We start from the raw sequence: 22,634 nt of genomic DNA on the forward strand, positions 1-22,634 counted from the left end.
AGGCTGGAGGAGACCCAGGGAGAGCGCGTGACAGCTCCAGTGCCCCTCTGGGGACAGCCACGCCTCGCTCAGCCCCGGGGCGCAGCGTGGGCTACGCAGACCACGGTCGCCAGATCACAGGAGCTTTTCCAAAAATGCTGGAAATTCTGGGTTTTGTGTAGAATCCCCCAGTTTATAAATGTGAGCAATAATTCAAGTTCTGCGGGCCAGCCGGGGGCCGCCGGTTCACAACCCCCGGTCGCGGTAAAAGTCTAACCCACGTCCCTGCCTGTCAGCGGGAGAGGGCCACTAGCGTTTCCTGAGCACCTACGACGTGCCCAGCACCTTCTCTGTCTTCTGTTCATCTAATCTCCTAACAAGTCTGTGAGGGAGTGGCTGGTCCCGGCTTGGTCAATGCTGGGCCAGCGTCTATCAGATGTGAAGGCATCTGATATACACCAACCACGAGTCCTAGAGTCAGGACTGAACCCAGTTCAACCTGGTCTTCACTCGCTATGCTCAGCTGAGTCCTACCCACCTTCAAGCCTCAGCTTGCTGGCCGCCTCTTCCAGGAAGCCATCTTGGGTACTCCCCTCCCATCCCAGGCTCCCCTCTGCCCAGCTCACATCATGCAGCCAGCCCCGTAACCACCTCTTTCCTGGACCGTCTGCCCACACCCGTGCTAACTCAGCTCCTGCACATAGTAGGTCTTTATATCTGAGGGGCGGCCCAACGATGGGCTTAGAGACTGGGAGCCCGTCTGCTGGTTTCAGATCCCAGCTCAGCCGCTGAAGCGGGGTGATCCTGGGCAAGCTACGTATTTGCTCTGTGCCTCAGCTTCCGTCTGTGAAATTGGGCCTGACGCAGTCCAAACACACCGAACCACGTCTGGCGTGCAGTACTCGCTCCGTCAGCGTCAGCTTCCAGCTTCTGCCGAACAGAAGGAGACGCGTGTGCTTCCAAAGCCCGTCCTCTTTCCATCACTCCACCCAGAGACCGGGCAAGGTTTAAAACACACACCACCTCTCCTGATTGGAACGACAAGTGCATAAAAAGGAGGAAAGAGAATCCAAGTCTAAAACCTCAAACATCTCACAAACAGCCTGCCACTTATACCCCAGGCCGAGCGCAAAGTTTCCATCCTTGATTTTGTTTTTGAGATCTTTTTCTTTGTATGGGTTTCACTTATTTAGTTATATTTAATTTATTTATGCCCAGGCTCTTTCCCCCTCAAAAAAAGGCTTTCAGACAGTTTTTTTTTATTATTAGGAAACACAACTCTGAAAGCAGCCTGCTTTAAAAGAGCAAGGCTACCCGCGAGGGAAAGCAGAGATCGGAAAACACAAAGTCTTCTCTCTCCGCGACGGGTGCCAGGGCAGGAGGGGGCAAAGATGGGGTGCGGAAAGCTCCCTGGGGCTCACCTGCGGGGGGTTCAGCGAGGATTAAAAAGACCCCATGGCGGGTGAGCCGCGGCCCTTGGAGGCTGAAGCAGTGACAACACCAGAGAAAAACCCCAATGAAAACAGCCGCGCTGTCCCCACCCGGCTCCACAGCTGAAAGAAGAACTTGGCAACGGCAGCAAAGCTGCCTCAATTGTGGACGCTTAACCAGCCCTTTTCAAGACGTACGCACTTCCAGCTACAACTGATCCTACTCAAAGAAACGGAGTGGCCCTCAGAGTTGCCAGGAAAAATAAAGGAGGATAAAGGAAGGAGTGTCCCCACATGAGTTCACGGCGCCCAGACCCCGGCCCCCTGCCACCACCCCGCCCCGGGCTGGGGAGGGGGAGTTGGGATCGACTCCATGTGTGCGAGAAGGACCGGACAAAATCCCTGCTAAAGGAGGCTTTCCAGGCTTCCCCGGGGAAGGGAGAGCTTTCTGTGAACCTCCACCACCCATCTGCACTCAGAGGGATCGCATCTCTGCAGAAGTTACAATTTATCAGAATAAATTCATCAGCCATGAAGGTCTTCTTAACAGAGCATCTCTTCGAAAAATAAACCAAACTGTACTTCATGTAAAGATCTCACAGCTCAGGGGAGTGAAAACAGGGCCCAAATAAGATCTCAACAATGATATCCACAGACCGGACAGCCGTGGGGTGACGCTGTAGGACAACCCTTCCTGACATCCAAAGACAAGGTGATCAAACGACCTACCAATCACAATTCAAACGCATCATCCCTGTAAAGGCCTTGAGATGGGAGGCCCGGCCCTTCCCAGGAGGTCAAGACTCCAGGCTCCGTCTCCCAGATTCCTGGGATTGCGGTGGATGGATGACCGCGTCCTGCCCAGGGTAAAAGGCAGGGAGGGCTATAGCCACCTTGGACACAGCAGCTGCCCTTCCTGACTGGGATGTGGGGAAAGAGTGAAACTACTTGCAGTGATCCACGTAGCAAAACATACACGAAAGAGCCTCTTAACCTTCAAAGTGGCGGATCTGCTATGTTTTTACTGAGGAAGAGACTCTGGCCTTGCCGTGGCGACGCCAGCCCATAGTAATGAGCTCGGTATATTTATGTACGTTTAACTCACTGTAATTTCTCGGCGGAAGACGGGATTCTGAACTGCTCTGACAAGACCATGGGAACAAGAAAGCACCGTGACTGTAAGGGTCACTTAGCCTGAATATCTGATTTATGGTGTTTGCTCTGCTGGGCCACGGGATTCCACGCCATTTCTTGAGATGAAATAAGTTGAGAGGCTAAAATAAATATGTGAGCATTTCAATAAGGCAAAATGCAAAGGAGGTCAACAGGCGTTACTGACCCCGCGTGATGAGCTGACGGCTAAAGATCTGTCCTGTTCAGGCAGCAGGAAGCCTCGGGCTTCACAGGATGCCGACCTAATGGACACTGGCTAGAGGCTGACAGAGCCGGCCCTGGTGCTGGGGGAATCTGGCACACGGTGCAGACATATGGAAGGAGGTGTCCTGGCCACTTCCACCCAACAGCCTGGCCTGGCCCCTGGCACAGAGAAGTCAGGAAGTGAGGAACAAACGTACAATGAATTAAGTGCAATACATGTGAGGGTGTTGACTACACAGCATACAGCATCTTAGTTCCCCTACCAGGGATTGAACCCATGCCCCCTACAGTGGAAGTGCAGAGTCTTAACCACTGGACCACCAGAGAAGTCCCGGGGTTGACTTTTAAAAAGCAGGTTTCAAATAATACAGCAGGATATTTATGTAAAATACAGAATCAGAAAACTCAAAACTGGGAATTCCGTGACAGTCCGGTGATTACAACTCTGAGCTTCCACTGCAGGGGACGCAGGTTCGATCCCCGGTCGGGGAACTAAGATCCTGTAATGTCTTGCGGCACAGCCAAAAAACAAATAAATAAATACTTTTTTAAAAAAAGAAAACTTAGAACTATGTATTTTTATGTGTACACAACTAAATTCAAAGGAAAAGGAATGAAAGGATGTGCCCCAACATGACAAGAGTAGCATCTCCCCTGGGGGGATGAGTGACGGAAAAAAAGGAGGAGATTGGGAAAGCTTTGTCATGACTGCGTTCATATGTTACCTGTGAAAATTAAAATAAAGTTAAAAGAATAGACAACAAATAGATGCTCTACAGCAGGGACCCAAGGGAGGTGACAGCCAGTTCTACAGGGAAGGAGGCCAGAGCGGGCAGCAGGTGAGGCTGCCCGTAGAGCTGAGCCTGTCCTGAGGCACTCAGCCCCTGCGTAGGTTTCTAAAGGCAGAGACGCAGGATTCAGAGCCCAGGCCGTGAGCCGTCCAGGCCTGATGGTCCCTATCTGCCTTAGGTGAAGCCTTGGCCTGGAAACCTCAGACCCTGGGCTTCTTGCGGGAGGGTCTGCAGGGAGAGAGACGGGGTGCCTGCTGCAGAGATCCCAGAGGAAGTCAGAGGGCCACACGGGCCACGCCCGAAGCAGTGAGTTTGCGGCGTGGAGTCACTGATCTCCCCCAGGCAACTCCATCCTCACCTCCAAGTTCAGGAAAACCGCTGCTTCTAATGCAAGGGGCATCCGCACAGCTCAGAGCCTAGGAGTCGCCTCCCCTCAGGACCATTTTAGCCCATCCGTGCTTTCACTGAGCAAGTCAATCCATAGCGCCTGTCTCAGGTGACGCTGAGGCAGTGCAGTGCCGCCTGCGTGCGCCTGGGGAAGCTGTGTGAGGGGAGCTGAGGGAACCCAGCACGGGAGTCCTGTGGGGCAGGAAAGGACCGGCTCTGGGACAGCACCCATGAGCGACCCCATCACCATGGGGACCTCCCTGTCATCTCCCCTCCCCTCCCCTCCCACCAGCGGGAACCAGCCTGGGAGCCTTGGCTAACCATTCCTCTTCCTGAACACTCAGCCCAGACTCCAAACGTCAAAGCACTTAGGCTCCCGGGGGCTAACGGGCGGATTCTTACCCAGCAGGTCTGGGGAGGGTCCAAGACTCAGCATCATTAACCAGCCCCCAGGGGATGTTGATGCTGCCCCACAGACCACACCTGAGTAGCAACAACTTAGAAGACATTCCTACGCCCCTCTGCTCCTGAAACCCAAGCTGGTAAGCGACTCTGTGCTCCTTTTAGAGATCGACACAGGGGCCACGTTTCAACAACTCCCAACCTGGCCAGCACCCGCCACGGCTCCGGTTTTCAAGAAAGAAGGACTGGGCGCCCACCTCACACGCTATCATGCTAAGCTCCCACGACAGGTGAGGTCTTCCCTAAAAGACTGAGTCACACCCAAACCGGCCCAGCTGGTCAGGGATGGCTCCAACCCCCTTGAGGCCTGCGGTCCCCCAAAACTACATAATCTCTCAGCTTTTGGGGGGATCAAAGGAAAGCACAGACCACTTCCTGCCTGTGGGGAGAATCCAGAATTCCATTCTTGCTCCGTGAATCCCTGTTATCACTCTTTTTTTTTTTTTTTTTTTTTTGCGGTACGCGGGCCTCTCACTGTTGTGGCCTCTCCGGTTGCGGAGCACAGGCTCCGGAGGCGGAAGCTCAGCGGCCATGGCTCACGGGCCCAGCTGCTCTGCGGTATGTGGGATCTTCCCGGACCAGGGCACGAACCTGTGTCCCCTGCATCGGCAGGCGGACTCTCAACCACTGCGCCACCAGGGAAGCCCCCTGTTATCACTCTTGAGCCAAATGCAGAGCTGCCCTCTCGGCAGTAAAACTAAATGCTTTCACTGGCCACCCTGGCTTCTCCCAAGACCCTCTAGTTTAACGCGCTGGTTCCCACGTCCCAGCAGAATGGGTTCAACAGCAGAAACGGCTCTGGGATGCAGGAGAGCTTGGGCTTTTCCCGGCAGCACTGCCAGCCTCAGGGGACACAGTGACAACCTAAAGGGAAAGAGAAGCTGGGAGAGGGAACCACACATCACAGCCCCGACCACCCAAAACGACTCATGCAAAATGATAACTTGATTCTAGGACCAACATGTGCGCAAGTGCAAAGAGGAAAAAGGTAAGGACCAAGATGCTAGACCCAGGACCAGCCTCTGCAAATTTCACATCTCGTGTCCTGTCCTTAGGGCAACCTGGGGATCTCTCACCAGGACAGCCAGTCGGCCTCCCGCAGACTCTGCCGTGGCCTCTTCCCACCCCGAGCCAGCCTCTCCCCTTCTGCAGGAGACCAACTGGACTCTGCTGTCCCTGCTCACCAGCATCCATGTGCCCTTCCTCTGGTCAGACAGGACTCAGCATCCCAGACCTCAGCCAGTGGGCACACTGCACTCTCCAGCATACAGTCAGGGATGGGCTTGGCCCAATTAGAGCCAGCAGAACAAGGAGAGTTTCCTAGGAATGCAGAATGACAGGCACTCTTTCCCTCTGGCCTTGACCCAGAAAGGATGCAGGCGGAAGCTGCCCCATCGTCTTACCAGCACACAAAATCTGGAAATGAAGGCACGGGGTCCACAGAGCTAAGAGGACAGAGTTTAGGCAAGCCAGCTGTCTGCTGGATCAAGCCTTACCTGAGGCTGGCAGCCTCTGGACGTTTCTGTCAAATGAACCAACGAATGCCATTTTGTCCTTAATCCACTCTGAGTTGGGTTTTCTGTCATTTGCAGACTGAGAGGCTGGCTGTCACTCCCTGGGATAGAGCACCCCAGAGCTCCTACCGGCTCCAGGGTATAACCCAAACCCCTCAAAGTGGTACCTGAAGACTCTTGATGAACAAACCCCACCTCTCATCGACCCAGATGCAGCTCCCACGCTTCTGCATCACCTTTCAACGAGGCCATTCCTTTGCCCCCACTATCCCCACCACCTGAAATGCCCTTTTCATTATATCTAGCCAATTCCACCCGTTCCCCAAGATGCTTCATTAAAGCGTTCTCTGTAACCCCACCCCCTGGGCAGCATTAGGGCCCTTCTTCTGGGTTCCCACAGCTCCCTGTGCACGTGACAGCTACAAACCCTTATCCCCCGACAGGAAGTGGTGGGGTGTGTCCTATGCCCCGCCCCCGCCGGGTGGCCAAACGCTGATCAAAACCCAGCACGTGACAAGCATGCGACAAACATTCACAGAATGAATAAGTGACTGTAAATGCGTTTACGTAGGCAAAATGGAGCCGAAGAGAGAATTCAGGTAAGAGACACAAAGTCAGAAACACTAGGAACAGGCCGTTCTTGCAAAACATGCCACCTCCAGCCACTCGGGTGAACAAGAGCATTTCCATTAAGGCTTCCATTAGCCTGGCAGTCGTGGGTCACCAAGAGCCCAATTACTGCAATGGGGCCGTGCGGAGGGCGAGGCCTCGAGAGCAAGGACTCTGCTCTTCAATTAGGGACTTACTGGGACAGGCTGCCTCTGGGGCAACATTCCCAAACCTCGCCCACTGGAGCGAGTTCCTGCCGGCCAAGGGCGGGGTGGGGGGTGGGGCACCAGGAAGGAAGCGATCCCCCCCGGTTCCCAGACAATGGGTCTTCCTAATACCAAAGACTGCTTAGGTCTAAGTATGGAAAGGCTGGGGCTCAGAAGCCAACATCAAACGGATGATTCCCTCTGGCCAGAAGCAGTCCTTTTCCTCCCCTTTGCCCTGCGTGATCAGAAAAATGTGAGAACCACAGAAAAACGAATTGTCTGTGGGAAGGAGAACAGGAAGAAAGACTTCTAGGTGATCCTTCAATGTCGGGTTTACCAAATAAACCACCCGGCGAGCAGAAACCAGGACACCGGAGGGGCTCCGGGCTTCTTGCTCTAAAAAGAATGACTGATCCTTTAGGGACGAGTGATGATTTGGTCGGTTTTTCAGACGGAAAGCAAGTGGGTCAACTTATTCAAGTCACCTCTCAGAATGCATCAGGTGGAAAGAATCCCTCGGGGGCCTGAGACTGGGGATCGATCTGCGGACGGCCAGGTGTCTGCTACTGGTCTCACCCTCCTCCGATCCATCCGCCACAGTGTCTCCAGACTTCGTCCCCAGAACGCAGGCCGTGGGGTCACTCCTCTGCGCATGGACTGTCCTGACACTCCACCACTCCCAAAACAAAACCCACACCCTTCCCCTCGCATCCCACCCCCTCCTCCAGTGCAGAGCTCAGGGCCAGGCTCGGTCACCCCTCCGGGCCTTTGCCAGCCTGCGCCCCCTCCAGGAGCTCCATGTCCAGAGCCTGAGTCTGGAGGCAAAGCCCGCTGCGAACGCCCCCTCTTCCGTGGCCCTGTCCCTCCTCCAAACCCCTGGCCCAGGGTCGCGGACGGTGCAGACAGAATAGCGGAGAGAACGGAGGCTTTGGAGGGCTATTACGAAACATCCTGTGACCTTGGGCTTTAAGTCCTTCGTCTTTCACCATCTCTCCTCTGCAGAGGGGTTAGAACCAGACCTGTCGTCATGACAACTAATTTAACAAGATGGTGCCTCAGGCAGCAGTCACGTGGTAAATGCTGGGTCTCTCCCTTCTTGTCCCACCACCCGCACCAGTGCTGGGTAACCGGAAGCGCTTGGTGTCCCAGAGTCACTCGACAAGTTTGCAGGCGCACCAGGCACATGCCAGCTGCAGGGTCGGACAGCCCCTGAACGCCCACGTTTGCCAATCGAGCAGATGTGCCATGTCTCACTGCTAGATTATAAACTCCCAGAAGGGGGCTTCCCTGGCGGTCCAGTGGTAAAGAATCCGCCTTCCAATGCAGGGGACGCGGGTTCGATCCCTGGTCAGGGAACTAAGAGCCCACATGCCGCGGGGCATCTAAGCCCGCGCGCCACAACTACTGAGCTCGCGTGCCTCAACTAGAGGGCCTGCGTACCACGAACTACAGAGCCCACACGCTCTGCAACCCACAGAGCGCCACAACTAGAGAAAACCTGCATGCCACACTAGAGAGAATCCCGTGCGCCGCAACAAAAGATCCCGCATGCCGCAACGAAAGATCCCGCATGCCGCAACGAAAGATCCCGCATGCCTCAACGAAGATCCCGCGTGCCACAACTAAGACCCAACGCAGCCAAAAATTAAATAAATAAATAAATAATAAAATAAACTTTTAAAAATAAATAAATAAACTCCCAGAAGGCAGAGCTCAAGTCCTATCACCCCTGTGCCCCCAGAGGTGGGCCCCGCACACAGAGGAGACCCTAGAAAAGTGTGCTCACCTGAACAGAACAGAATCGAACCAGATCCCAAAAGCCTGAGCTATCTGCCAGCATCAGGGGTGAAACAGCCTCACTAATTAACTGCTGGGATGACAAGGGGCCACGCATCCCCAGGCCACCAATTCTCAAAGAATCCAGACGTTGAAACACACCCTCCCAACTGCAAACCAGGCACATCTAACCTCGAAGACCCTGAATGTACAGCTCAGACATCACCATAAACATCTCGCCAGTCGCTGAGCATTTAAAACAGACACTGTAACGAGGCCAGCAACACAGCCTGACCCGAGCCCCCCACGCCCATCCTGAAGAGTGTGAGGTGACCCCCAGAGTCGGCCCGCAGAGAGCCAGGCCAGCTGCCATCAATGGGACCAGTGACCGGTGTCCAGGCAGGAAGCTCAGAGTCTGCAGGAGGCTCAGAGCATTGCTTCACTGACTCGGAGTGAAATGAAAATGCAGCCGCACCAGAGGCAGAGGGGGCCGATCAGGCCGGCTCAGGAGAACATGCCTGTCCGGGGATATGCAAGGGCACCAGCCGTGCCGGGGACCCCGAGGGCCACCATCGTGCAGCGGGCTCTCCTGGGGCCCCCGGGCGCGTGTGCATTACCCCACCCCTCTGACGAACAGCTGGACCACACTCGTGAGGCCAGCGTCCCCCGAGCCCTCGGGTTTTCTCAGCCCCCTTAGCTCAGGTTCCTGGCAATCACGGCATCCTGGCCCCATTGGTCCTAACCTGACGGTAGATCCTTTGATGTGAGCGCTCTGTCCCCTGGGTTTGGGAACGGCCTATCTGCCACATGTCTACCAATCAATCGTGCTGGTTCTAAGTGAGTAGATGAAAGCAATTTCAGTCACTCGTCATGAAAATCTATCATTAGTTAATGATAACGGAAAAACAGTCTAGAAGAGGGGCATCTGCCTGCCAATGCACGGGACGCGGGTTCGAGCCCTGGTCCGGGAAGATCCCACATGCCGCGGAGCAACTAAGCCCGTGCGCCACAACTACTGAGCCTGTGCTCTAGAGCCCACGAGCCACAACTACTGAGCCCACGTGCTACAACTACTGAAGCCCGCGCGCCTAGAGCCTGTGCTCCACAACAAGAGAAGCCTCCGCAATGAGAAGCCCGCGCACCGCAACGAAGAGTAGCCCCCGCTCGCAGCAGCTAGAGAAAGACCGCGCAGCTACAAAGACCCAACATAGCCAAAGATAAATAATTTTTAAAAAAAAAGAGTCTAGAAGAGGCAGAAGGTGGGAGCAGAGGGGTGCTCTGCTCCCCTCTGCTCAGAATTATCAAAAAAAAAGCCACATCTCTTTTATATATAGTAGTGTGTATCTGTTAATCCCAAACTCCTAATTTATCCTCCCCCCCACCGCCTCTTTGGTAACCATAAATTTGTTTTCTATGTCTGTGAATCTGTTTCTGTTTTGTAAATAAGTTCATCTGTATTATTTTTTTAGATTCCACATATAAGTGATATCATATGATATTTGTCTTTCTCTGTCTGACTTACTTCACTTAGTATGATAATCTCTAGGTCCATCCATGTTGCTGAAAATGGCCTGAAACCAACACAGTATTGTAAATCAACTGTATTTCAATTATAAAAAAAAGTCACAGTGATGTCTTGTGTTTGTCGGTCACGGTTCCGGCCCCTTGGGTCCGAGCTGTGTGATGTGTCCCACCCATGGGGAGATGCAAAGAAACCTCAACAGGACCCGCCCGATGAGGTTAACACCCTCAGAGAGAAATGTGCTTCATAAGAGAAAACAGAACCAGCAGTGGGAAAAGTAAGTCTGCTGAAGCAAGTTGGGCTGCTTCCTGTGCTGTGAAACTCGTATTAATTAGCCTGATCGTTACTGTCCCATCGTATCCAGGCAAGCCCAAAGTGTGCTCTGCTGAGAAAATAAGAAGATTAAATCGTTAAGTCATTTTAAGAAAAAGAACCGATTCTCTGTGCACCTGCGCCGAAACAAACGCTCCACCGGGAGAGAACTTGGGACCCGCAGGCGGGAAACGCCAGGAGCACGGCGCCCTCTAGCGGCCCATCTGCCCCTGGAGATGCGAGCCAGGCATGGCCTGCGAAGGTTTCATCTCAACAAGAGAATCTGCTGCAGGGCAGAGGGGTGCCTTCCAAAGGGAGGCGGCTTTGGGGGCGCTTGAAGCCACGTGCCCCTGGGGCTGGTGGTCCCACCCGGAATGGATACGACACTCAAGGGAACAAAGTACAAGGGCCTTCGGCACCCACTGGGGTTCCCGGGGACGGGCCTTTGGAGGGAGGGCCCCAAAGGAGCAAGTGGGAGCCACAGGCACATGGAGACTCCCTCCCTGCCAGCCAGGACGAAGCCAGGTTCCCCAGCACCCCCGACCCCCGGCCCCCACTGCGCTCTGTTCCATTGCATTCCCTTCCTTCCCAGCCTTACCACGTTTGAGGCCCGCTTGCGTCTGTGCTACCGGATTCGTGTCCATAGCTCCGTAAGGGCAGGCAAAAGGCCTGCCTGTCTCCCCAGCTCCCTGCACAGGGCGCAGCCCACAGGAAGCAGTCAGTGACACTTGGCGAGTTAATGGTGAATAAATGAATTCATGCATGAATGAATGCATGTTGCAGAGCTCTAACATTCTTTTCTGGTGTTTCTTTTTGGAACTCCTAAGAGCTCTTTTCTACTTCTTTGGGGGCCTCTGTGGTAGGCTGAATAATGCCCCGTCTCCCAAAGATGTCCACGTCCCAATTCCTGGAAACTGTGACCTTACAAACAAAAGGGACTTTGCTGATGTGATCGAGTGAAGGATCTCGCGATGGGAGACGATCCTGGATTATCTGGGGGGACCCAGTGTCATCACGAAGGTCCTTATAAAAGGGATGCGGGTGGGTCAGAGTGAGAAAAAGGCAACGTGACAACACAAGCAGGGAGAGACTGGAAGATGCAGGGCTGCTGCCTTTGAAGATGGAGGAACCTCTAGAAGCTGGAAAAGACAAGGAAAAGGATCCTCCCCTGGAGCCTCCCGAGGGAGCGCAGCCCAGCCGACACCCGGATTTTAGGACTTAGGACCTCCAGAGCTATAAGATAGTAAGTTTGTGCTGTTTTAGCCACTAAATCTGTGGCGATTTCTTACATCAGCACATTAGCAAACCAATACATTCTCTGGCACCACCTGCTCCGCCCAAGGCACCAGGCTAAGCTCCGAGGGCACAACCGTTACTGGAACCGGCACAGCCTTGGTCCCACGAGCAGCAGAAGCAGAAGCACAAAGAACGCATCCGATCAACACCGAGGATGAAAACACAACTGTCCCCACGTGTCACTCGCGTGACAGTGAAGCCGGGGAGGCTGGCTGCTTGATGGCGAATCCACTAAAATGTACTAAGTTAGGTGCAAAAAGAGCAGGACAGCCTCACGATCGGCAAGATCGGAAGTCGCTTCTCCACCAGTGGCTTCTCAGCCCAGCCACCTCGGCGAAGGCTGAGTCGGAGGGGAGGGGGTCAGACCCCCACCGCGCTCCTCCTCGGCCTGGAGTAGCCAGGGATGTGCCAATGGCTTGACCTCTTCAGCCACGCTGTGTTCCACAACCCCTCCCAGCCCTGGACCTTTGTGTGTCCTCTGTCCCGGGAACACCTGGCTTCTCCATCCCGCCAACGTCCTTCCAGGAATCGACCCACCAGGTCGTCAGGGAGCAGACTGGTCATTTTCAAATGCTTGCAGGTCCACAGGCTCTTGCGCCTGGCCATCATTCAAGTCACTAAAAACAGTAAATACCAGCCCAGACATCAGAGTCATCGCCAGGGCTCTGGACCCGGGCAGGCACCTACAGTACACCTGGCGCGGTGAGCACATTAGCAAACCAATGGGGAAAAGGATGCTCATCGCAGGAAATCAATTCCCTTTTGCTGCATCCAGATACCTCCCTCCCTTCTCCCACGTGTGCCCCGACAGAGAAGGCTGGCCAGGGAAAGAGGCGGGGCTCACTCGGTAGTGAGGATCCAGGTCTAACTACCCATCTGGGTGTGTGACCTTGAGCAAGTTCGCTCCTCCCAGGGCTGGTCTGGCCATCAGTAAAAATGGGGACACCACCTTAAGGGAGGGCTTCTCTGGAGGGAGGGGACAGACCTCCTGCCAACCATGTTTGACAGCATCGCCTCTGAAGGATGCAAGCAGGATGTGCAGGGCGTAGGGCCAGGACCCGGGGCCCGAGCCTGGGACTCCAGCTCCCACCACGCAGCTCTGCAGGACGGCCCCCGACTTTCAAGGACGCTGCTGTTTGTACTTATGTCACAACTAACGGCCTAACAAGCCCAGGTATCTTTTCACCGCCCATCAAATGACTGCTTCCCCAGCTGTAAAGTTTAACTACCTACCCATATTCTCTCTGACTTTTAAAGTTGTGAGCAGACCACCTTCCCATCAACGCAAAGAAGCAAGGAAGCCCTGCAGTTCCCCAAACACCTGGGCAAGTTCGTGGCCCCCAGGTGTCCACCTGATGCCTCCCTTCTCATCCCCCAGGAGGACCCCCGCCAGGCCTCGCGAGCCGACTGCAACCTTCTGTGGGTTGCCCCGGCGCTCTGGGAGCAGGCAGGTCTGGAAGAGCTCACCATGCATCATAGGGTGAACTGTATCCCCCAGAAAGACATGTTGAAGTCCTAACTCCTGGTGCCTGTGAATGTGGCCCTATTTGGAAATAGGGTCTTTGTAGAGGTGATCAGATTGAGATGAGGTCAGTAGGGTGGTCACACTGATGACTGGTGTCCTTAAAAGAAGAGGGAGGGAAGACGGCCACGTGAAGACAGAGGCCAAGACGGGAGTGGTGCAGCCACGAGCGAAGGAGCGCCCGGAGCCCCCGGGAGCTGGAAGAGGCGGCAGCACCCTCCCCGGGAGCCTCCAGAGGAACCACAACCCTGTTGACACCTTGATTTTGGACTTCCGGCCTCCAGACTGTGAGAATACATTTCTGGGACGTCCCTGGCCGTCCAGAGGTTAAGACTCTGCGCTTCCATTGCCGAGGACCCGGGTTCAACCCCTGGTCGGGAACTAATATCCCACAGGCCACGCTGCACAGCAAAACGAACGAACAAACAAACAGTATGAGAGAATACATCTCTGTGATGGAAGCCACCCCATCTCTGTGCTTTGTTCCAGCGGCCCCGGGACACTAAGACCCCAGGCTGCTCCAGGAGGGCCCCTGGCTGCACAGGACAGTGGCACCCAGCACGGCGTCGTATCACAACCATCACAGACAGTGACAGGCCCGGCACGGCGGCCAGGCCACCCACGAGCCATCCACGAAGGCGCCGGAGGTGGAGGGGAGGGAAAGGGCCGTGAGGCGTTGACCTGCCGTCCCGTGGGGCCGACAGGTCCGTGAGGGCTCCTGACCCGTGTCATCCCCTGAAACGGGGCAGGCACCTTGGCTGTTCTACCTCACGGGCGGCACACACTGCAGGGATTTAAGGGCATGTGCATGGATCACCGAGCAAACGTGTGTTTCTGACCAGGCCTCTGGCCAGTGTGGGACTCACTGACCCCTCCCGCATGGAGCCAGTCCCACAGGGCAAGGTCCCAGTGTCCAAAACGTATCCCGGGCACCACTGCGTGCAGCCCTGAGCACTCGGAGGGCACTTCTGTGTCTCACCAGCCCCCCAGGGTCTCCAGGCCTGAACGAGGTGAACACAGGGCATTTCTGGGCAGACGGGCTGGGTGGGCTCCGGGCAGGCTCACGGGGTGAGGACTGCGGATCGGTGGCAGTGTCTACAAGGACAGGGGTCCTCCTGACTCAGCTGCGTGGAGGCCGTTCCTCCAGGGAGGCTCAGCACTGTCCCCCCTCCTCCCCCCGCTCCCTCTGCAGCGCCCTCTCCAGGCTCTGCCCTCCGGGCCTCAAGGCTCCAACCTTAGGGGGTCTGGGGTCCCACCTAGGCTCAACCTCGCATCCCAGGTCAGCACAGCCTGCCCTGCACACCTGCCAGAAAGGCAGCAGGTTGCTCAGGAGCTAGAGGTGAAGGATAAAGAAAGAGTGCTCATCCGGACAGCGGGACAGCGGAATGTTCTCCAGCACTAAAAAGAAACGAGCTACCAAACCACGGAAAGGCACGGAGGGACCCAAACTGCATGTTACCAAGCGAAGAAGCGAATCTGAGAAGGCCACGCACTGTGTGATTGCAACCCCATGACACTCCAGAACAGGGAAATCTATGGGGACGGTAAGATCAGGGGTCGCCAGGGATTGGGGGAGGGGGGGACGAATAGGGAGAACACAGAGGATTTTTACGGCAGTGAACACAGTACACCCTGTATGTTACTGTAATGGTGGATATGTGACATTATACATGTGTCCAAACCCACAGAATGTACAACACCAAGAATGAACCCTCGTGTCAGCTATGGACTCTGGGTGACGCTCATCTGTCAGTGTAGGTTCACTGATGGTACCAAGTGCACCACTCTTCTGGGGGTGGGGAGAATCGGGGAGGCTGTGCACAGGCAGGGCGGGGAGGTCTATGGGAAATCGCCACCCTCTGCTCAATAATGCTGGGAACCTCCTAAACCGATCTGAGAAGTAAAGTTTATTATTATTTTTAAAAAGAGCATCAGGGGACCCCTTCCGGGTCACAGGGGGTGCAGGTGTGTGTGTGTTCTGGGCAGATCCTGGGCACCCAGGTACCGAGGGCCCTGGAAAAAATGGCCAGTGGTCGCCGGGAGTCCTCCCTTCCCATGATCCCCTGCTCCTGGGGGGGGAGGTCAGGTGGGGTCTGGTGGAGGTCCTGCTCCGGGGGGGGGAGGTCAGGTGGGGTCTGGTGGAGGTCCTGCTCCTGGGGGGGGAGGTCAGGTGGGGTCTGGTGGAGGTCCTGCTCCTGGGGGGGGAGGTCAGGTGGGGTCTGGTGGAGGTCCTGCTCCTGGGGTGGGAGGTCAGGTGGGGTCTGCTGGAGGTCCTGCTCCTGGGGTGGGAGGTCAGGTGGGGTCTGGTGGAGGTCCTGCTCCTGGGGTGGGAGGTCAGGTGGGGTCTGGTGGAGGTCCTGCTCCTGGGGTGGGAGGTCAGGTGGGGTCTGGTGGAGGTCCTAAGGACACTGTCCATGGAGGCAGCCTCCTTCCAGCTCCGTAGTTCTCAGCCAGGGACAGTTTGCCCTCCAGGGACATGTGGCAGGGTCTGGGGACACTGGAGGCAACCACGTCTGGAGCACGGGGTGCTACTGGCATCTGATGTGTAGAGGCCAGGGGTGCTGCTTGACACCCTGCCGTGTCCGCCACCCCCCGCCCCACGGGGAATCAACCCTGCAAAAGGTGCAGGGCGCTGGGGTGGAGGAACCCTGCTGGACCCGACTCGGGAGCCCAGAGGCTAGACAGCCACGGGCTCCCGACACTGCACAGCCGCGCGGCATCCACAGGGAGTCCAGCACCTTCCTTCACACTTTCACACAGGCCGGAATCCCACGGCACCACGGCCTTACGCTCCCCGCTTCCTGCGGTCAGCATGCGGCTTAAACCGCATCCCGGCTGTCCTGGCTCCGCCAGCCTAAGTGCTAACTAAGTACAGCGCGGGCATCCTGCAGCCTCAGGACCAGGGCTGGGCAGGGTCCCCGTCTCCAGAGCCTCCAGCCCCCAGGAAGCCCACAGGGTGGGTGTCCTTGGCACAGAGGGCAGCCTGGACTCCTCTATCCCTCCGCTTTCCGGCCCGGTATGGACACGAGGTGGGGCCCGAGGGCAGGGGCGAGCCCCGCAGCCGTGTCCACCCACCTTTGTTACCTGCTCTGTGCCAGCCACTCGCAGACGCTCATCGCCCACACACCCTCTCGAGCCGGGCCGGGGCTGCAGCAGGCAGCTGGGAGGCACGGGGACCAGGCAGCGAGCGATGCTCCCCCAACCTGCACCCCCTTCCTTCCTAGGGGGCGAGGTGCTGGCAGGGGTCCTCGCTGTTCTGCACCGCAGGCCAGGATCAGCCCGCCCTGGTCCTCGATCCCTGCGGCTGCAGGCAGCTCAGCTGCTTGCCTGAGGCCCTGGCCTCCCACCTCTGGTTGCCCTGGCAACTGGGCACCCTCCCTCCCAAGGAAGCCACAGGCTCTGGCCGGGTGGGAGCTCTGGACACTGGTGACAGCTGGGGGTAGGCGTGGACAGCCGGACCAGCCAAGTGTGAGCCAACACCCTGAGCGGCCCGGACAGCTGCTGCCCGGAGGTTCCACTGACCAGAACACGGGGTCACAGAGCTAAGGTCACAGACCTTCTTCTGTCGGCATGGCTCCCCCCAGGTCAACAGAGTGGACCACGGAGCTCAAAACAACAGTGCTTGTCCCAACGGGGCCAGGCTTCCTTTGGTCCATCTGCCGGAAGCCTCGCCCCAGCTTTGAACGACCAGCCCCTTCTCATGCTTCCGGGAGCCCTTCCTAAACACCCACCCCTAAGTCCCCTGGGTGACTGGCACAGCACCCCACTTCGTTCCTGCCCCAAGGTCATCACTCTGTTATTTTATGTTTTGATAAATTGTCTGTCTCGGAAACCCTCCTACACCGTTGGTGGGAATGTAAGTTGGTGCAGCCGCTATGGAAAACAGTATGGAGGTTCCTCAAAAACCTAAAAATAGAGCTACCATATGATCCAGCAATCCCACTCCTGGGCATATATTCGGACACAACTATAATTCAAAATGATATATGCGCCCCTATGTTCACAGCAGCACTATTCACAATAGCCAAGACATGGAGACAACCTAAGGGTCCATCGACAGATGAATGGATAAAGAAGATGTGGTGCATATAGAGTGGAATACTACGCAGCCATAAAAAGGAATGAAATAATGCCATTCGTAGCAACATGGTTGGACCTAGAGATTATCATACTAAGTGAAGTAAGTCAGAAAGAGTAACCTTGGAGTTGAGTCTTAAAGGAGCCAGGCCCGCAGGGCAGAGAGAGAGGGTGCCAGTCTCCATCCTCACGTTCCCAGAGGGTAGGGGAAGTTGTTCTTTTGCCCTGGGTCGTCGTCCTGTAGCAGGACGTTGGCTAACAAGCTGGGAAGAGAGAGGATGCTTCTGAAGTCCCTTTCAGCAAACTACCGGCTCTTCATTCTCAAGTTCCCTTCTCTTGTCCCATTTCGTGCCTAACTTGAAGTCCCCAACCCAGAAAGGCCTGCAGGGTGGGGATGGAGACCACGGGCCCGCACCAGGGAGGAAGGAAGTCTGCCTCTATCAAGGGCCTGCCCACCCCACATCCTCATATATGAGCCCACTCAGGCTCCCGGGGACAGCCGGGGACAGGGGTGCCACTACAGACCAGGGAACGGAGGCCGGACGTGCAGGTGACTTGGCCAAGGAGGGAGCTAAATGCTGGCATTCCCACTGGAACCAATCTACCCAACTACAAAGTCCTCTCCACAAAATAAAGATGTGGGGAAGTCACAGACGCTTACATCTTAGAAAGTTCTTACAGTCTTGGATCCCTTAGGCAGGTAATTAGCAGGGAGGGGGAGGGGAGGCAGAACAAAGCAGCAGGCGGCAGTGATAGAGAAGAAGAGGCAGCAGCCGATTGGCTCTCCCAGTCTCGCTCTGGGCAGGCGGGGACGGCCTCAGGGGTCCTTGATGGAGCAAGTGGGCTGCCTCGGTCATTGTCATTTTACTGATTGGAAAGATACCGTCAGGTCCCATGGGTAGTAGGAATGGAGTTGGGATCTATCCTGCAGGTCTCACTAGCAGAGCAGACAGAATAAATACACATTCATTGATCTGAGCCCAAGCGTAACTTCTGTGTCCTCACACACAGCATCACCAGCCAGGAAGGAGGGGACAAACACACAGATGACGAGAGCTATTCCAGAAAAGACCTCTGAGTACAAAGACAGAGCAGGGTGGCTGGTCAGCAGGCTGGGGGGGTGGGGAGGGCGGGCGGCCACAGAGCCACAAGAGAGGGGGAGCCCTCGGCTTGGGTCCCCGGGCTTTCACAGAGAAAGAGAAGACTTAACAGACCTCCTCCTTGCATCAGCAGTTGTACTTTTCAGACGGCGAAAACACACTGCAGCACAGCTCTTAAATTAGTCTTTTGAAGTGCAACAGAACCTGAGCAAAATGGGAAAATGGCAGTAGATCTACGAGCAAGTTCCCTGTTTATTTGGTCCCCATCGTTATCTCCCCAAGGGAGTTCCACAGACATGGACGTTCACAGGTCTTGTGTGAATTAAGCCAGGGTCAAGGGACTGGAGGAAATACTGGGTGAAGCAGGGCTAAACAGGTGTCTTTTTCTGCAGGACTTCTCAGATCCTTGACTGTGCCGTGTACCTTGCACTTCTCCCAGGGGAAAGTGGAGAACTCAGTAATCCACCCCCTCGGGAAGAAAATGCAAGAGGCACAGAGTCCAGGGCAGTTCCAGGGGGTAGGACTCAGCGCTGTCACTGCCAAGGGCACAAGTTCAATCCCTGGTCGGGGAACGAAGATCCCACAAGCCAAGAGGCAGGGTCAAAAAAAAAAAAAAAAAAAAAAGAGGAACAAAGTCCATCAGAGCACCGGGAGAGCAGACAGGGTCTGCCCCTCCATCAACCACCACGGCCCTTCATCCCCCATCCCCTCCTGGCACTGCCCAGGAAGGGCCACTTGGCCTGGTTCAATCACTTTGTGCTTTTTATCGTAAAGTCTATTGTCCTCAAAGAGCTGCTTCAGATCCTCCCTGCATTCAGTTTCCTTATGCCCCTCCCTCGACTGCTGATGTCTCCCCTAGAAATGTCCCCACACACCTAGGTGAATGACCGAGACAAAAATCAGTCTGTGTCCTTGAAGGAAGGGCTACCTTGGTCACCTGCAAACCTGGGCACCAGTGTCCCTTTCTTTAAGGAAACACCAGGCACAGCCCAGGGAGGATGTGTGACCGATATTCCATCAGACGGGAAGGCACACATGGGGGAGCCGTCTTGGTGTCAGAGACACAGGAGCATTTGAATAACTATCATCTCACTCTGTCCCCCAGCAGGTCCCAGGGAGATGGCCTTCAAGCCTAAAGCCGAGGTTAAGAGCTCCAACTAAACTCCGACTCCCATTCCCATTTGCTGTGTGACCTTGGGCAGGTTAGTTAGCCTCTCTGTGCTTTAGTCTCCTCTGCTGTAAAATAAAGTTGTTATGCGGATTGCACGAGACAAAGCACGTAAAGAGACTGGGATAGACCCTGGGGCCAGAGAGCTCGGCACACATCAGCTGTACCGCTGTCCCCATTTCACAGGCAGGAAAGCCAAGCATCAGAGGAACCACGCCAACTGCCATGACCGCTGCTAATCAGGGCAGACCACCCGACGCAAAGGCCCTTCCACTGACGCTGCCTCCGAAGAAAAGGCAGAACGAATCTCTTATCCAGTGACGACAAGGAGAGCTAGATGCTGGCCAAGAACATCCAGTTTAAAGGGAAAGATGGAACCCAAAGGTCATTAAAGAGAAACCCATCGTACCAGATAGCCCTAAAAAAACCTTAATTGCAACTTGCCCCTGAAGATGCTCCCAACCCCTTTCCTCAACCTAGCAAAGACCCACATGACCCACCAGAGTGCTGGAAACTTCCCAACATGCTTCATCCTGCACATCAGGCACCCGTCCATCTGGGCCAAGGGGGGTACCAAGGCCCCCTTTTCCCACTGTCCTCACATCCACCCTTGCCACCTTCCTGGGAAAAGTCGAAGGGCCAGCCCAGGGTCCATTCTGGTCTAAATGACCTTCCCCCATAAAGCAGAGAGGGAATAGGGCTGGCCCGGGCTTAGCTTCTGCTGCAAACGATGAGAAAGAAACCGGGGAGGACTCACTGGTGAAGCGGGTCACTGCAGGTGAGCCTGAGGCCAGCGGGGAGTCGGCGGGGAGACGTAGGAGACACACGCCAGGTCACACAGGGGCGCGGGCAGGGATGCTGCCGTGACTTGCAATTCGAGGGAAAGGCCCCTTTTGGGTGACTTTGAGGAAGGCCACAGGGGATCAAGCTGCCAGGAGGACGGAGTTGTTTTTACACGATAAGACACTGCTAACCGCAAAATATTATTTCTATCTTTGCTGCCAACGGCTTCACGGCAAGCTGCTCCCCAGGAAACAAGCCCACGAGGCAAGAAGAAGGAAGGAAGGGAGTATCCATTCCTGTGTGTGACTTCAGACGTGTTTGTCTGGCTCAGCAAAACGCTGAACAATAGACCTCGGCCTCCGACAAGGCTTCGATCTCGGCCTGGGCCTGGAGACCCGGCTGCCGGCCAGGTGGACGGGAGGGTCCGAGAGTGGACGCAACCTGGTTCCCTGTCCCAACCCCAAAGAGAACGCAGGCCCGCGTCCCCACGCCGCACCTCCTGGATGCCGACCATGTCGGGAGGGCCAGCGCTAACGAGGAACTCTTGTCACCCCGTTTCCACGACAACAGAAATCAAATACCAGAAACAAAGCCCTACTGGAGCTGCGGCCACCCTAACTGGCAGATCTGCTTCCTGTAGCACTGGCTTCTCAGGGTGGGGGGACAGGGGAAGATGCTAGAACGGGGAGGGAGGGTGCAGAAGTAGAACCACACCCACCTTTGCCCAAAACTCCTCCTCGATTTGGCCGCTGGACACGCTGCTTGGCCTCAAAGCTGAACCAGTCACCTACCAGCTGGGTGACCCGGGCGGGCCACCCATCTGTGCCTGGTTCCCTCGTCTGTAAAATGGGCTTGATAACAATGACCAACCTGTGGGGTTGCTTCAGGGCTAAATGCATTTGTATGGTTCCTGGTAGGAGGCACTACTCGCTCCTATATATGACAGTTATTAGCAATCCCCCAGCTCCCGAGGGAAACGCATGCTTCCTGTAGATGTGGCTGGAATGACCAACCAATCCCCAGGTTTGCTCAAGCAGGGAGTATGTGAGCCCAACAGGGACGCTGGTACCCGGAGCGGGCCCACCACCAGCAAGGGCTTCGGGGCAGCGGGCAGTCACGGGACATGGCCACCTGCTCCCAGCGCTGCCCGGTGGGCCCACCCCAGCCCAGGCAAAGGAATCAGCAGCACGGGATCCCCCCAGACCTGGTGCAAACCAACGGTAATCCAGAGTCGATACCTGGGAGCCGAGGCAGCAGCTGCGAGGAACCCAAGGCCGATACGGTCCCGAAGCTGAGCGTGGTCTAACGGTTCCTCTACTGGGGCCGCCTGATGAAGGAGCTTGTTAGGGGTGAACCGTGTTCCCCCAAAATCCATTTGTTGGAGTCCTAACCCCCAGGACCTCAGAAGATGACTGTGTGTGGAGAGAGAGCCTGTAAAGAGGTGATGAAGGTTAAATGAGGTCATATAGGTGGGCCCTAAACCCATGCGACTGGTGCCCCTGTAAGAAAAGGAGATGAGGTCACAGACACGTACAGAGGGATGTGAGCACGTTGAGGACACAGTGGGGACACCATCCCTAAGCCCTGCTGGCCCGTGGATCTCGCGCGCCCAGCCTCCAGAACCGTGAACGAACAGATGTCTGCTGTTTAAGCCCCCCAGGCTGTGGCACTTCGTTACGGTGCCCGAGGACACGCCTCTTCAGCTCAAGCAGGACGAGGGTATCCTGTGGGCGCTCAGAAAGCAAGACCCAGGACAGCCACGTCCAAGAGTGCCAGTGCCCCGCGGAGGTCTGCACCCAGAGGACAGCTGGGGCGGGAGCAGGGGCATCTCAGCACCTCTGCACCTGCCAGCTCGGCCAAGCAAATGCCCGGAGCCAGCACCCAGCTCCTGGGGGGCAAGAACAACGGAGGGTCAGTCACGAAAGGAAACCTGCCCAGCTTTTAAAGGAAAACGGCTGTGCTTAAAAAATTATAAAAGAATCAGGAGCCCCACGGCGTCATCGTGAAGAGTCAGGTTTTGACAATTGTACCTGCAGGGCAGCTCTCGTTTCATTCATTCACCATCTACGCGTCCACAGCCTCCTACCTGCGAGGCACGGGGGATTCCGCGATGCTGGGCCAGGCAGGCGAAACCCAGCTCCTTATGTGCCATTTTCAGAATGAAATAGGGGGCTGCACATTCATTTGACCCTCATCACAGCCCCCTAAGGCAGCCAGAAAGAATTCTTATTACCATCCCCACTTAATGGATGACAAAACTGAGGCTGGGAGGGGTGAAGAAGCAGGCTGCTCGAGGTCAGGACCCCAACCCAGACATGCGCCG

The 22,634-nt window shown here is 55.8% G+C and overlaps 1 protein-coding gene across 8 annotated transcripts in view; it reads right to left on the minus strand.

Moving 5' to 3' along the window:
• The window catches only part of PARVB (parvin beta), a 109,986-nt gene that overhangs the window by 57,839 nt on the left and 29,513 nt on the right, over positions 1-22,634 (minus strand). For 2 of the 8 annotated variants that reach the window (XM_073788103.1, XM_073788101.1), the window contains exon 2: positions 21,550-21,742. The exons of 4 other annotated variants lie outside the window; for them this stretch is intronic. Coding sequence is in view for 1 of the 4 variants with exons in the window: in XM_073788100.1 (XP_073644201.1) it covers position 20,286 (1 nt within the window). In the remaining 3 variants the exon portion in view is untranslated. Of the gene's footprint in view, positions 1-16,267; positions 16,459-20,285; positions 20,495-21,549; positions 21,743-22,634 lie in introns of those variants that run through there. 2 more of the 8 variants (XM_073788100.1, XM_073788104.1) reach the window with 2 other exon arrangements.

Source organism: Tursiops truncatus, chromosome 11 (genome assembly GCF_011762595.2).
Source record: "Tursiops truncatus isolate mTurTru1 chromosome 11, mTurTru1.mat.Y, whole genome shotgun sequence".
NCBI lineage: Eukaryota > Metazoa > Chordata > Mammalia > Artiodactyla > Delphinidae > Tursiops > Tursiops truncatus.